Source organism: Acanthochromis polyacanthus, chromosome 8 (genome assembly GCF_021347895.1).
Source record: "Acanthochromis polyacanthus isolate Apoly-LR-REF ecotype Palm Island chromosome 8, KAUST_Apoly_ChrSc, whole genome shotgun sequence".
In the NCBI taxonomy this organism is placed as follows: Eukaryota; Metazoa; Chordata; class Actinopteri; family Pomacentridae; genus Acanthochromis; species Acanthochromis polyacanthus.
In genome coordinates, this window is record NC_067120.1 from 34,723,029 (window position 1) to 34,738,692 (window position 15,664).

The window sequence follows — 15,664 nt, forward strand, 5'->3', positions numbered from 1 at the left end:
TTTTCAATAAATTTTTATTTATTGTTATTTTTGTGAGTTTCAAGTGATTTCAGTGAGAATTGTGGGTTTTTCCTTCTTTAACTGAGGGGTACCAACAATTTTGTCCACGTGTGTACAAGTTATTATTTTCATTAATTCAACAAAACAAGGAAAATCCGTGTAGTAAATAGCAAGTAGTTTATGAAGAATTATTTTTAAAAAATGTTCATGTAGGTGTCGTTCTTTTTTATAGATAAATTTAGCTACATTACCGCTGTAAACTATTAAAAAAAATACCACTACTAGTCTTACTATTGAGTCTTGACCTGATTTTTTTATGTTTCATATGTACTCTTTTTTTAAAATTTTCTATTTCTTTACTTATTTCGTATTAGTTATCTTTAATTTAACAGGGAAATCTGTAAATTAACCTGAAAAATGAAATGAAAACTGATAAAGGGAAAAAAATAATTTTATCTTTTTTTATGTAGACATTATTTACAGTTTTGGCCAGAATTTTTTATTTACATTAACATGTAAATAATGTTTTGTATTTTTCCCTGTGATTTTATCAGATGTTATGTGTAATTTAACAAAACTGGGAAAACCTGTACTTAAAAACAAAAACAAAACAGATATAGCTTGATTAAAACAAAGAAAAACCATTAGAATTTTCCTTTGTGTAGCTTTAATAATTTTAAATGTGGATTATATTTACAGTTTTGACCTGATTTTTAGGGCTTACCTATAAAGCAAAACTCTTTTTCTGTGAATTTACTAGCTATTATTTTCATTAATTTAACAAAACAAGGAAAATCTGTGTAAAACGAGTAAATAGTTTATTTAAAAATACTTAAAAAATGTTAATTTAAGTATAGTTGTGTTTTAAAAGTAAATTTTGTTACATTACTGCCATACACTATAAAAAATATATATTTAAAAACAGTGCTAGTTGAACTCGCTAATGTTTGAATGACCAGCAATCTAACGTCATGGATACAGATTGTTTTATTTTGCAGTTTTGCCCTGATTTTTATAGCCTACATGTCAATCGTTGTTATTTTTTTATTTCAATGATTATTTTTCTGTAATTTAAGAAAACGGAAAGTGTTTACAGAAAAGTGATAAAAAGGAACATTTGAATTTTCCTTGTGTAGCTTTAATCTAGTCTTTTGGAGTGAGTCGAGTGTTTGTGTTTTTGTTTGTGTTTTTGTTGTGTTTTTGTTTGTGTTGTGTTTTGTGGTTGTGGTGTGTTTGTGTTTTTGTTTGTGTTTGTGTTGTGTTGATGTTTGTGTTGTGTTTTTGTTTGTGCTGTGTTGTGTTTGTTGTGTTTTGTGTTCTATTTGTGTTAATGCTTGTGTTGTGTGTTTGTGTTTGTGTTGTGTTTTTGTTTGTGCTGTGTTGTGTTTATGTTTTTGTTGTGTTTTGTGTTGTGTGTTTGTGTCTTACCGAGTTGCCTTTGCTTGGTGTGAGCTCCTGCTGCTCCGGAGTGATGGGGGAGGACTTCAGAGGGGGGGAGAGGGTGAGGTCTCGCCGTAGAGGCCGTGAATCCATCTTCTCCCCCGGTCTGTCCAGCTTGTGCCCCGACTCCTTCCCCGCCTCCCGCCCCTCCTTCGCTTCCCTCCCGTCCCGGTTCTTGTGCCGCTGTCGCTGCACTGTGTGTGAGCGCCCCTCTCCATGAGCGTGCCCGTGACGCTCCTCCCCGTGCCCATGGGGCTTGTGGGTAGTGGAGTCTCTGGGCTGTAAAGGCTTCATCTCCATCTCGTAGTTGCTGATTTTCTCCTCGTCCTGCTCCAGCAGACGGCCCCCCCGGCCGTGCACGCCCCTGTGACCGGACGTCCACGAAGCGGACGAGGACGACTCCGTCCACCTGTCCCCCCTGGCCTGTCTGTGATTGGATGAGCCGTGCTCCCGCGACTTGTGATTGGAGGAGCTGTGTTTGTGTCCGTTGGTCCGGCTCGCTCCCCGTCCACTGACCCCGCCTCCTCCTTTAGACAACACCCCCCTCCTCTTGTCCTCGCTCCAGCTGTTGGCCCTCGGATACTCCCCCTTCCCGACGCCCTCGCCTCCCCCGCTGCCTCCCTCCATCAACACCTGGATCTCCGTCTGCCCTCCTCCCCCGCCTTTCTCACCCCTTTCTCCCCCGTCCTTACCCCGGTCGCCGTGGTCCACGGCGCTCTGCCGGTGGAATCGGGCGCTCTTGGTGCGTTGGGTCGGCCGGGCAGGGGGAGGCGGGGTGTGGGGCGGTGAGGAGGAAGGCGGGCTGAGGTCGGGGGTGGCAGCGTCGATGGAGGGGTCGTCGGAGGCGGCGCTCTTCACGTAGAGGTCCGGACTGTCGGCGGTACCGGCACTGCTCGACAAACCTTCGCCCTCCACCTCACTGGACACCTGACGTTTGGGACGCTGCACCTCCATACCTACACGAGACAGGAAGCAGACTTTTAGGGCACCAACAGCCTTTATCACTAGTTATTAGTTAATATTAGTTATGTGATGACCGACGTACATTTGTCCTGTTAGCAACATTACTCAAAAACAGATTCGATGAAATTTTCAGGGAAGATCAGAAATGACACAAGGACCAAGTGATTATATTTTGGTAGTGATGCGGCTTATAGTCTGGATCCATGGATTTGGTAAAGATTTCTGTATCACTGCGAGACAGCGGCACGGTATCACTGAAACTATGACAAGTGAACACTACATCAGCTGCCGGCTGACGATCACGATTGCAGTTCCACTACAAATCAACTGCTGCGGACTTATCGGGACTTATTGGTCGGAGATGATACAAGGAACTTAAATTGTGGGTGTTTCCGAGTCCCATCAATTCCCACCGCCCACTATATGTTTAGGTTATGTGTTTTGGTATCCGAAATATACATAATTATAACTATAAGCAATAAATGAAGATATTGTATGTGCATAAATGTGAACAACCTTCTTATATAGATCCTGTGGTTGTCTAACGCTGAATCCTACAAACAGCCGCAAACAACAAACTTTAGCTCTTGTCACGTTTTGTTAGGAACCTGGATAACATTCATTTGACTAATGTGAGCTGTTACAGACTCTGTCTTCATTATGGTATAGTTTTATTTTTACAGACATTTCAGCTTTTAATAAATCAGAAATTGTAGGGATTTAGTAAGTGAATAGAAAATGAGTTTTCTTATGTTGGCCATGAACTGTGGTGCTAAAATGTGGAAAAAGTTGCTTTGCAGAACTCAAAGTATGTTGTACTCTTGACTTCGGGCATGTCGCGGAGACACGTAACAGCGTACCTTTTGAGCTCCCCATAGGTCTTACTATCCACCTAAACAAATATAAGTTTGTATGACTGAAAAGTTTTTACACAGCATGACAGGGGGAAATAGCATGAAAACAAAAGGAAAATCACCCAAACGAAAACAACAATTTGACGAATGAAAGTGAAGACATGAGCGACAACGCTAGCAACTTACCGTATAGAAACTACAGAAACAACGCAAGCTAGCATTATCTCAGAGATACAGGCGGTACGGATGGACATAAATTAAGACGTTGGTGAAATCAAAGTAAATTGTAATTAATTTTAGCCAAGTTAAAAGTGATATGCTACTATGTCTAATCTGGTAAAACTGCTGTCACTACTTTAATGGAAAATTGAGTAGGGTGCACATTCAGACGTGAAGCCGATGCGTTCAGTTCCTGTGAGATTAATGGAAAAGTCCATGTCTGAAAGGGTCTTATATGAGATTTTATTTTTAATCTCTGTTGAAGAAGAAAAAGCTAGAAGACCTGCCCATAATTTCCCAACAACGCAACACAGTCCACCTCGCTCCACCTCCTCTGACCACCTTCTTCACTCCAAATCATTCATCTCTCACAGAGTTAATTATTTTTCATCTGTGAACAGACGTGAAGGAAACAGTAGGGTGGACGATGATGCCTGGGATATCAAAACAAACATGCCTCAAAATGTCAGCGCTGATGCTTGTTGACATCGATGCTCTCACAATAACATGGAGTGAGTTTTTTTTTTTAAGCTGTGTGAGGAAACAGATAGCCGCTGAGAGCAGAATAGATGGCAAACTGTCATCTCAGGTACGCGTTTGTGGGAGTGTACAGTCATGAGGCATGCTGGATACCTGCGGTGCTCTACAGGTGTGACTGACAGAGGCTGAACCGCAACGCTGCAGGGAGGCTGACACTGACCTTTACCACCAACGCACAAACACACACATGAGGATATGTGTCTGGTTTGTTCATGCATGTGTTCGCTCACGTGTTCTTACAGTATGTGCAACGCTCAGCTGGGTTTTTGGATCTATGCACATACAGCTGTGGACAAAAGTTCACATAGACTTGAAAAGACAATGTATATTATGGCAGTTTGAGTTTTCAATGAATTCTAGAACTCTTAATTATGAAATTCGTGCATCAATTTCACAAAAAACAAGCATTTTGGTTCTTTCATAGATTTATTATAGGTCTTCTGGAAAAATTGAGGAAAATCTGCTACGTCAAGAATATACATACAGCAATGCTGATATTTGGGTAAATGTCATTTGGCCATTTTCGCCTCAACTTGGTGCTTTTGTTGGCATCCTCTAGCTTCTGGTTGAACTTCTGACCATTTGTCTTGGCAGAATTATTACAGTTCAACTAAATTTGTTGACTTGTTTCTCCATCAGTCCACAGGTTCTTGATTGTTTGAAATCAGGACTTCGAGGAGACCAATCTAAAACCTTCATTCTAGCCTGACTGATACATTTTTAACCACTTTTGATGTGTTTGGGGTCATTGTCTTGTTGGAAAACTCAACTGTGTCCAAGATCCAACCTCCTGGTTAATGATTTTAGGTTTTCCTGAAGAATATGGAGATAATCCTTCTTCTTCATTATCCTATTTACATTGTTTAAAGCTCTACTTCCACAGAACATGATACTGCCACCACCATGCCTGATGGTAGGTTTAGTATTCTTGGGGTTGAATGTCTCAACTTCTCTCTTCCAGACACGTTTCTGCTCAGTTTTTGTTCATCTGACCACAGAACTTTCCAACAGAAGGTGTTTTCTTTGTCTATGTGATCAGCAGCAAACTTGAGTGGAGCTCTAAGGTTCTGCTTCTAGAGCTTCCTTCTTCATGGAGCCTCTCAGGTCCTGCTGATGTAAAACACTTTGGACACTGACAGCTGTGTTCCAGCAGCTTATCATTCATTGCAGATCAACTTTTTGGTGATTCTTCGTTGACTCTTAAACATCCTGACCAACTATCTGTCAGCAGCAGGTGATAGTTTGTTTTCTTCCTGATCATGGCAGTGACACAGCTGTACTGTAAACTTTATTCTCGCTTACTTTGGGTCTGAAGCTGCATTGAAATGTCTCCAAGTAATTTTCCTGATTTAGTCAATTCAATATTTGGCTGTTTTAGATCTGCGCTGAGCTCCTTAGAGTTTCCCACTGTTGTGTTTGTGGCTAAGTCTGAGTGAATCAAATATATGGCTCAGAGGAGTCAGCAGCTGTAGTCAATTCTAATCATTCACAAGAAGCGTAGAGACCACTAAGCTTGGCCTATGATCGACAACTTTCCACATCAACAAAACTGATAATTCAAGTTGATGTATGTATTTTTTGACCCAGCAGATTTTTGTCATATTTCCAGAAAACTGATAATATATGAAAGACTCAAAATGCATGATTGTCTTTTGTGATAAAGACACACAGAAAATGAAGAGTTAACAGCGTCATCGCAGATTCATAACTTTACCAGTGTAGGCAAACTTTTGTTAACAACTGTATACATGAACTTGTGCTGCATTTGAGTGTATACAAGCTGTGATTTTAGTGGGTGCATGTGTTCGCCCACCGTTTCCTGGGTGCTGGAATGAAGGGGAGAACTGCTTGGCTGTGACCCTGGCCATACGACTCTCCTCTTGGGCTTTCTGAGCTGCTCCCACCGCTGCCTCAGCTTTACCCTGTGCATGAGCCGTCCTGAAACACAGAAGACAGGGGACAATGAATACCGGACAAAAAGTAACTTTAAACTTTTTAAAAAGAACAGAAACAGAGTCACTGGCGTTCGTTTCCAAAACTAATTCCTTTAAGAACAAAGCAGAGCAGGTGGGAAGGAGATAAGGAAGGGGACAGAATAGAAAAAAATCTGTCCAGAAATACTGTAGTTTAAGAAAAATCCTGCAGAAACTGACCTTTGGAACAATAAAAGTGCCAGCAGTGCACCACAGTGCTTCAGGTTTTCACTGATACTGGACTATGTGTGGTTTATTCAGTACTAAAGGACGGCAGAACACAACCTGTATTGGATTGTTTGTTGACCAAACGATGAGGTGATAGAAAGTAGACTTAACACTTTGACAGTTGGAAAAAAAGTTGAGTTGTTTTCGTTTTTGTTGAATCTACTGAGACCCCCCTCGAAGAATAAGGTTTACCGTGTTTTATAATAAACTTGCCAACAAGCTCAAACCATGGACCCAAGTTGTGTCTTAGTTTATGTCCACACTGAGCTTGTTTCATTTCATCCTTTTTTTCCCCCCCATCTACATGTTTTCGTCACTGAAAACCAGAGAAATGTTAAACGCAAGGGGAAAAGAAAACTTGAAAAAAAAATACCATAAAGAAATAGTTCAAATCTGGCAGCTAAGGCAGCCGAAAAGTGGAATACTTTAATGTTCAAAAACTGTGAAAATAACAGCAAATATGTGTAAAATGTCATGTTTTATTGATACAAATACAGTAAAACAGTGCAAATGGGGAGCCACGTATTGTAGAAGAGTTTTTAAGTTTGGGTTATTTTCTATTTTTGTGACTAAATCATGTATTTTCATGGTCAAACAATGTCAAGGAATGAATTAACAATTATTAAAAAATACTGTGTAAACTAACACTCTTTAAAAAAATATTTTTCTAGATACCATCAGTAATTTACCAAAAAGGAAAAAAAAATCTGGAAATCAGCAGTTAAATAGTACTACTTTAAAATTCACAATACAGGAGGTCCTTGTTTTATGATGTCCTCAACCTACAGTGTTTCCACATTACATTGGAAGTGGTTACGCTGCGTGGAACCGGTTGGTGATCAGAGCAGACGAATACATCATCACGCGGCGCTACAAGCGGAAAACGCCTATGTTTACCTTTAGTTTATAGTCGAGACATTGCTAATGTGGTAAATGACTATTCTAGCTGGAAACGGCTGATTTTTAATGGAATATCTCCATAGGGGTACAGAGGAACATTTCCAGCAACCATCACTCCTGTGTTCTAATGCTACATTGTGTTAGCTAATGGGGTTGAAAGGCTCATTGAGGATTAGAAAACAATTGTGCAGTTATGTTAGCACATGAATAAAAGCCTGAGTTTTCATGGAAAACCCAAAAGTTTGGGCTCATCCATGCCTGGGTGAACTTTTGAATGGTAGTGTTGAGTTTTAATCCTTAATACACATACGTTTTCTGTCAAATAATACAAAATATCATTAAATATGACTGCAAGAAAAAAAAATAATTGAGGTTTATGTCAAATACTGTCAAAGAACAAAAAAACATTTATAAAATACTAATCGTTGATGTGTACACTTCTTTTTGACAGTCAACATGTAAAATCATACTTTCAACTCTTGTTGTTTCTCTTTGTTTTCCTTTGCAAAAAAAGCTCACGATGCTTTTGGTAGTCACCATTATGACACTTTTTCATGTGTTTACCTAAAATAACACGCCCGCATCAATCATTTTATTCTCAAGCATTAACACAACGTGCCTCATTCACATCCGAGTTATCTGCTCTACTGTGTCTCGTGACGACTGACGAATCTCATTATAAAAGACACCTGAGCCAGAGGGCGAGAAACAAACAACAGCATCAGCATATTACATGATACCTCACACACGGCGGCTATTTCAGAACAATTACTACAGAGCTACAGCGCGTTGTGTTTACAGCCGCCACAGTGTTTCGCTTGAAAACGTGTTTACTATCACAAAATAATTCAGCCTCCCTGCCTGTCACATCCTCTTTTCACATCCCCTTCATCTCCTCTAACAGCTCCTTTACAGCCTCCTTTTCATATCTCGCTCTTTCTTGTATTCCTCCCCACTTTTCTTCCTGCCTCCCTCTAATTGCCCCTTCCTTCTTTATATGAAATCCTCCTTTTCATCTGCCACTCTCTTTTCTTTCCTCCCTGCTCATATCAAATAGATCTTTTCTCTCAATTACAACCCTCGTCTCACCGTCGGCCCTCTGTTTCCCTTTGCTTTCTGTGCCCTCCACTCGTGCACAATAGCCTCTCCATCGATGCCTTTTCTCTCTCTGGGCAGTAACAGTCTTGATGCAGTGTTGCATGTCGATGGCTATTGATTTTTTCCTCTCTGCCTCTCTGTTTCTCTTTGCCCCGGTCTGCCAGGCCTACAGTATACTCAACACGACCATGTGTCGGTTGTGAGGGAGGTGAGGTGTAAAAGTGGGGAGACAAGAAGACCGTCTGTCTGGTTCACATGGCAGAATCATATGTAGCTTCTTTCTTATTCTTTCTACACAAATTTCAGCTCCACTAGTTTGAATGTCATGAATCTGTCTAACTTGATCTCTCTCAGTTTCTCACGCTTCAAGTTGTTGTCTTGGTGGAAAATAGATTTCCTCCCAAGTTGCAGTTCTCTTGGAGACTGCATCAGTTTGTCCTCCAGTATACCATGATGCTGCCTCCACCATGCGGCATGGGGGCGGCATGGATCAGTGGGTAGAGTGGCCGTCTTGTAACTGGAAGGTTGCTGGTTCGATCCTCGGCCTGTCATGCTCATGTCGAGGTGTCCCTGAGCAAGACACCTAACCCCCAATTGCTCCTGGTGGGTCGTGGTTAGCGCCTTGCATGGCAGCTTCCGCCATCAGTGTGTGAATGTGTGTGTGAATGGGTAAATGTGACATATGTAAAGCGCTTTGGATAAAAGCACTATATAAATACAACCATTTACCATTTACCATGCTTCACGTCATGATGCTGCCACCACCATGCTTCACGTCATGATGCTGCCACCACCGTGCTTCACGTCATGATGCTGCCACCACCGTGCTTCACATCATGCTGCCACCACCGTGCTTCACATCATGCTGCCACCACCGTGCTTCATGTCATGATGCTGCCACCACCGTGCTTCACGCCATGATGCTGCCACCACCGTGCTTCACATCATGCTGCCACCACCGTGCTTCACGTCATGATGTCTTTCCACCACCATGCTTCCCGTCATGTCTTTCCACCACCATGCTTCATGTCATGATGCTGCCACCACCATGCTTCATGTCATGATGCTGCCACCACCATACTTCACGTCATGATGTCTTTCCACCACCATGCTTCATGTCGTGATGCTGCCACCACCATGCTTCACGTCGTGATGCTGCCACCACCATGCTTCACGTCACGATGTCTTTCCACCACCATGCTGCACGTCGTGATGCTGCCACCACCATGCTTCACGTCGTGATGCTGCCACCACCGTGCTTCACGTCATGATGCTGCCACCACCGTGCTTCACGTCATGATGCTGCCACCACCGTGCTTCATGTCATGATGCTGGCACCACCATGCTTCACATCATGCTGCCACCACCGTGCTTCATGTCATGATGCTGCCACCACCGTGCTTCACGCCATGATGCTGCCACCACCGTGCTTCACATCATGCTGCCACCACCGTGCTTCACGTCATGATGTCTTTCCACCACCATGCTTCCCGTCATGATGTCTTTCCACCACCATGCTTCATGTCATGATGCTGCCACCACCATGCTTCATGTCATGATGCTGCCACCACCATGCTTCACGTCATGTCTTTCCACCGCCATGCTGCACGTCGTGATGCTGCCACCACCATGCTTCATGTCGTGATGCTGCCACCACCATGCTTCATGTCGTGATGCTGCCACCACCATGCTTCACGTCGTGATGCTGCCACCACCATGCTTCACGTCGTGATGCTGCCACCACCATGCTTCACGTCATGATGCTGCCACCACCATGCTTCACGTCATGATACTACCACCACCATCCTTCACGTCATGATGCTGCCACCACCATGCTTCACGTCATGATGCTGCCACCACCATGCTTCACGTCATGATGCTGCTACCACCATGCTTCACATGACATCAAACGTAGTGTCTGCTCTGATGGCCGGAACTTTCCCTTGTTGACCTCAGAGTTTCTATTGAATTCGAGTAAAGATTGAAAACAGGTGAAGAACAGACAACAGCTGTCACATGGACAGCCTCTAATGTCTCAGGTGCTGAGGCTTGTAACGCTTTCAGAGGGGTTATAGGTGTTTTGGTGGCCTCTCTGTCATGGTCGAGCACTCTCAGTTTCAGATAGTATAAATTTTCATGAAGGAAAACTGATTGCTCTCCATAATTTCCTGTTCTGTCTTCCCAGGGAACAACCTGTTTGTGGATGAATCAACTGCCTGGAAAGAAAGGAGCTGCCTGTTCAAAGAGGCCTCGATTATACAACACGGCATCCTGTCGAAAAGAGAAAAGAGCTGCAGACAGAGGGCAGGAAAAGAAAGAAAATGAAGGAGAGAGGACAGAGACAAAGGAGAGGTAACAGAGGGCGAGAATGGAGAAGCCATGGGGAGAGACTAAAAGAAGGTGTTTAACATCAATGAATCACTGCTGGGTTAATTGTGAGACAGCGTAATTACAGCAGTGTCCACAAGATTGACAACCTCTACATTAAAGCAAAAGGAGGCAAATGAGGACAAGCATCAGAGTCTTCTTCGTGACAGTAGGGAACAGGGTTTGTGTGAAGTTTGGTCAGACACTAGTCCTGAAAACGCCTCTGTAATAAGACAGTACTGCACTCTGACTGCTACAGTTTCATATAAGCCTGGCTAATAGTTCAATATTATTATATGCACAGTCTATAAAAAGTGTTCATCTCTCTTTGGCAGCAATGGTCAATATATTTAGACTTGCCTCCACCATGCTTCACATCATGATGCTGCCACCACCATGCTTCACACCATGATGCTGCCACCTCTATAATTCACAGTGGGTCTGGTGTGTTTGTGATGACGTGCAGTGTTTTGGAGTCCACCAAACACAGTGTCTAGTCTGATGGACAGATATGGTTTCATTAGACCAAAGAACCTTCTTCCAGTTGATTTCAGAGCCTCCACATGCCTCAGGATGTGCTCCTGCCGAGATTTACCACAGAGAAAATTTAACTGCCTTTCTCTTTGCCACTCTTCTATAAATATTTGACTGGTGTAGAACAGTCTCTTCCATCTCAACCACTGAATCTTGTAACTCCTTCAGACAGGTTCATAGGTGTCTTGGTGGCCTCCTTCACTAGACTCTTCATTGCACAGTGACTCAGTATTTGAGGACGTCCTGCTCTAGTCAGATTTACACAAGTTCCATATTCGTTCCATTTCCTAGTGATAGATTTACCTCCAAGGTATATTCAGACTTGAGCATTTTCTTTTATTCATCCCCTGATTTATGCATTCAGATTTTTTTTTTTTTTTATGTGACTATTGGTGAGTTAACCAAATCTTCTCAGCTGAAACAAGGAGTATGTAAGAGACACTGAACTGGAGATTTATGGCTTAGAGTATGGGAAAAATTTTAAGGATATATATTGTAGTTGACACAAATAGACAGAACATAGTATTATAAACATCTAAATGTGTATTTTGGATATTTTCTTTCCATTTGTCTGAAAGGCGACACTCTGTGGAAGATAAATATCCTAAAATCTCAAACTTGAAAGCATAAAGAATTGACTAACAGAAGCAAACTGTGCACCTCCACGTCATATTTACATCTCAGATATATCATTCCTATACCTCTGAGTGTTTAAAGTTCAATAAGTGAAGAAGCTATGAGGACAAATGTGCATTCAAACACTACATGTTGCACCTTTAAGAGGACGGAGAGAGCGAGCGAGCGGCGATATCAAGGCCGAAAGGACGAGCGAGGCCGAAGAAGAAGGACACGAGGAGAATCAAAACAAAGACGAGGCAGAGTGATGGAGCAGATAGTCGCCGAGGAAGATGGGCAAACACAATGAGACGAGCTTACAGCAGAGAGAAAGTCTAATCCGGGACTCATGCACTAAAGCTCCTCCATCATCTCTGTCATCGCTCTGAACCAGCTGATGATGATGAGGAGGATGATTCATATCTCACAGAGCTTTCCGGTCTGCATCACTGCGAACAGAGTGTGTGTGTGTGTGTGTGTGTGTGTGTGTGTGTGTGTGTGTGTGTGTGTGTGTGTGTGTGTGTGTGTGTGTGTGTGTTGCTCATGTTGTGGGACATAAATTTGTTTACATATTGAGGGGACGAAAGGGAAAAACAAGCATTAAGACTTGGCTCAAGGTGTCCAGATAATGAATGTAAGTCAATGCAACGTCCTCTGAAGTGATGGAAATACAGTGTGTGTGTGTGTGTGTGTGTGTGTGTGTGTGTGTGTGTGTGTGTGTGTGTGTGTGTGTGGTGTGTGTGTGTGTGTGTGTGTGTGTGTGTGTGAGATAATGTGTGTGAGATAATGTGTGTGAGATAGAGTGAGTGAGATAGTGTGTGTGTCGCTGATGAACGAGGTCACAGGATTGCAGTGAATGGCTCTGTCCACAAAGCTCACTGAGTCACTGGTGTATTTATCTGGCACTAACTAATCACAGGTAGCCTGATGACACACCGCTTACATCAGTACATGTGACAGCAGTAATCAGGACACATCAGCCTCGTATCGCACAAACAAATCCTGGATTTACAGTAACATCAGGCACGTGGACCCAAATGTCTACCAGCTGCAGGATTCTGACCTTTGACCTCCCAGCTCCATCATTTTCTGTAGCACATTTAAATCTGAACAGTAACATCAATGTCATGTTCTTAAACGTTTGTGCAGCATCAGCTTCTGCAGAATGTGGAACAGTTAATTTTCAGGTGCAGTATTGTATTTTATGTGCAGCACCCAGTGTGCAACACTTTCAAGTTTTGTGTGCAATAATTCAATTCTATGAGAACAAATTTAATTTTCTCATGGCAAAATGTTATTTTTGTGTCCTATACTATTCTGCAGCATTTTAATTTTGTGTGTAGTATTTCATTTTCATGTGCAATATTTCAATTTCATGTTAATATTTACATTTTAAGCGGAACATTTTATTTTCATGCGCAGTGTATTTGATTTTAGGTGCAACATTTCCAAAATAATGTGAAATATTTAAAATTGTTTTCAAAATTGACTCTCAAATGCAATTTTTTCAGTTTAATGTACGATATTTCATTTTCATGTGAAATGTTTTACCTTCAGGTGCAAATTTTAATTTCATGTGCAGTATTGTATTTTATGTGCAATATCCAACATGCAATACATCAGCTTTGTGTATAATTAAAATTTAAGAGAAAAAAATTCTTGTGCATTTTTTCATGTGCAGTAATTTTAATTTTGTGTATTAATACTTCATTTTTTATATCTCCATTTATTTTTACTCAATATTTACATTTCAAATGTAATATTTCTATTCTCAAATGGAACATTTAATTTCATCTGCAATATTTATTTTCATGTGCACAATATTTCATTTTTAGGTGCAACATTCTTCAAATTAATGTGAAATATTTGAATTGTTGTCCAAAATTTCCGTTACAGAAGGCAATTTTTCTTCAACTTAATGTAAAATATTTCATCTCATGTCAATATTTTATTCGCATGTACAATTTTATTGCGTGTTTTAATTTTAATGTGTAATATTTACATTTTATGTGCATTGTTTAATTTTCATGTACAAATTTTTCACATTTTAATTTGCAAATATTCCATTTTTAGGTGCAACACTTCAATTATATCTGTAATATGTCATTTTCATGCATCGATATTGTTTTAAATTTTCTTTTTAAAATCAAAGAATTTGGACTACGCAAGAATGATAAAGGATTTGTGCAAACTACAATTTTACAAAAAAATAAAAAAATATATAAAAAACTTTAAAGAAGCACAGTCAAATAGATTCTGTTACAAAGTTAAATTAAAATGAGCAAAATTAAAAAAATAAATCACTACAATAAATAAAAATAAAATACAACAAATTTAAATGAAATTAAATTAGTTTAAGATCAGGCTGTGTCTTCCTGGTGCTGATATTATTTCAACAAAACTAATAGAAAAATTTTCATTAAACAAATGATGATCATAGAGTTGTAATGTACACAATCCAACTTTCCCAGTTACGTTCACAAACATCTTTGCGATTTAACAGTAGAAATAATTTTTTGCAATATTTCCATGTCTATGCAGTACTCCAGGCTTCATGTATAATCATTACTGTGCTCTTCAGAATCACAGCCCAGAGTTACTTATTTTTCTTCTACTCTAGTCTAATTTTGCACTTCTTTTTGACATTTACCTGCATCTAATCTGTTCTGTATTTTTGTTTTCTGAGCGATATCTGCTATTAGAATTTCCATGGGATTCAAAAACAGCCAGCAAACACTTGAAGAAACATTCCACAAAGTCAGCGAAGGACCTCATCATCCTTGAACCAGTTTGGCCATCCTGCTTTCGTTTTGCTGTGAGAAAGAGAACTGCAGCAATTATCCTGTGACTGTTTCACCTCTCAGGGTTCCTCCTGGTGTTCCACTAGGAAATACCCCGCTGTGCTGTTCTGGGACGCTACAGGAAGAAAGTGAGGCTGTCCTGAGCCGTGGGATGCTGCTGCCTGAATCTGGGTTAGCCAGAAGCGCTGAGAGCTAAACTGTACGTACAGTCGGCTGTTCTGGAGAGGAGAGCTGGATTTCTGCCACCATCCTGGAAAACCTGCATCTCCGAGCCCTAACTCGCATTCCCAAACGTTCAGCAGCTTGCCCCGCTTTTGCTACTCAATCGGAATTAGTAAATCGTGCGTGTTCCCCCGCCGCGTGCATCCAAGCAGTGAGTTGTGAACTTGTGGGAGGTTCAAATACCTGATTCCAGACGGTCGGAAAAAAAACCTGCCTGAGGGTTTAAATCTGGTTTAAATTTAGAGCTGGACCTATTTCTGATTCTAGGGAGAGGAACATCAACTGGAGGATTTACATTTTAATTCCCCTTCTAATGGAGATATTTATATGTTTTTCATGCATTTTTTTGGGTTTAAGAACACCATAAAGTTTATTTGACCATTTTTACTCCGCCAAGGAACAGCGGAGTTATTGGTGTCTGTCTGTCTGTCTGTCTTTTAGCAACAGTACTCAAAAACAGACAAACGGATTTGGATGAAATATTCAGGGAAGGTCAGAAATGATACAAGGACCAAGTGATTAGATTTTGGCAGTGATGCAACTTATAGTCTGGATCCATGGATTTGCTAAAGATTTCTGTATCATTGCAAGATAGAGGCACAGCGTCACTGTAACCATGACAACAAGTGGACACTACATCAGCCTGCCTGCTGACGATCACATGATTGTGATCCTACTACAAATCCAACGCTGTGGCCTTATCGGGACTTTTCTGTCCTGAATGATACAAGAAAACTATTGATTAAATTGTGGTGTTTTTTCCAGACTGGAGTCTCTGATGGAAGCTTGTTTCCTTCTGTGCAGCCATCAGCAGATATAAAGCTGGTTGGTAGAATATCAGTGAGTCTCACACTCTGGTTTTGGTCTCTGCTCAGGTTTAACAACAAACCTGGAGATCTGACTGTGACCT

The 15,664-nt window shown here is 41.2% G+C and overlaps 1 protein-coding gene across 1 annotated transcript in view; it reads right to left on the reverse strand.

The window, feature by feature from the left end:
- Positions 1 to 15,664, reverse strand: part of jph3b (junctophilin 3b) — an 82,664-nt gene that overhangs the window by 27,178 nt on the left and 39,822 nt on the right. Inside the window, exons 4-5 of the mRNA XM_022217495.2 lie at positions 5,830 to 5,954; positions 1,429 to 2,396 (exon numbers count right to left, since the gene is read on the reverse strand). Of these exons, the coding sequence (XP_022073187.1) occupies positions 1,429 to 2,396; positions 5,830 to 5,954 (1,093 nt within the window). The remainder of the gene's footprint in view (positions 1 to 1,428; positions 2,397 to 5,829; positions 5,955 to 15,664) is intronic.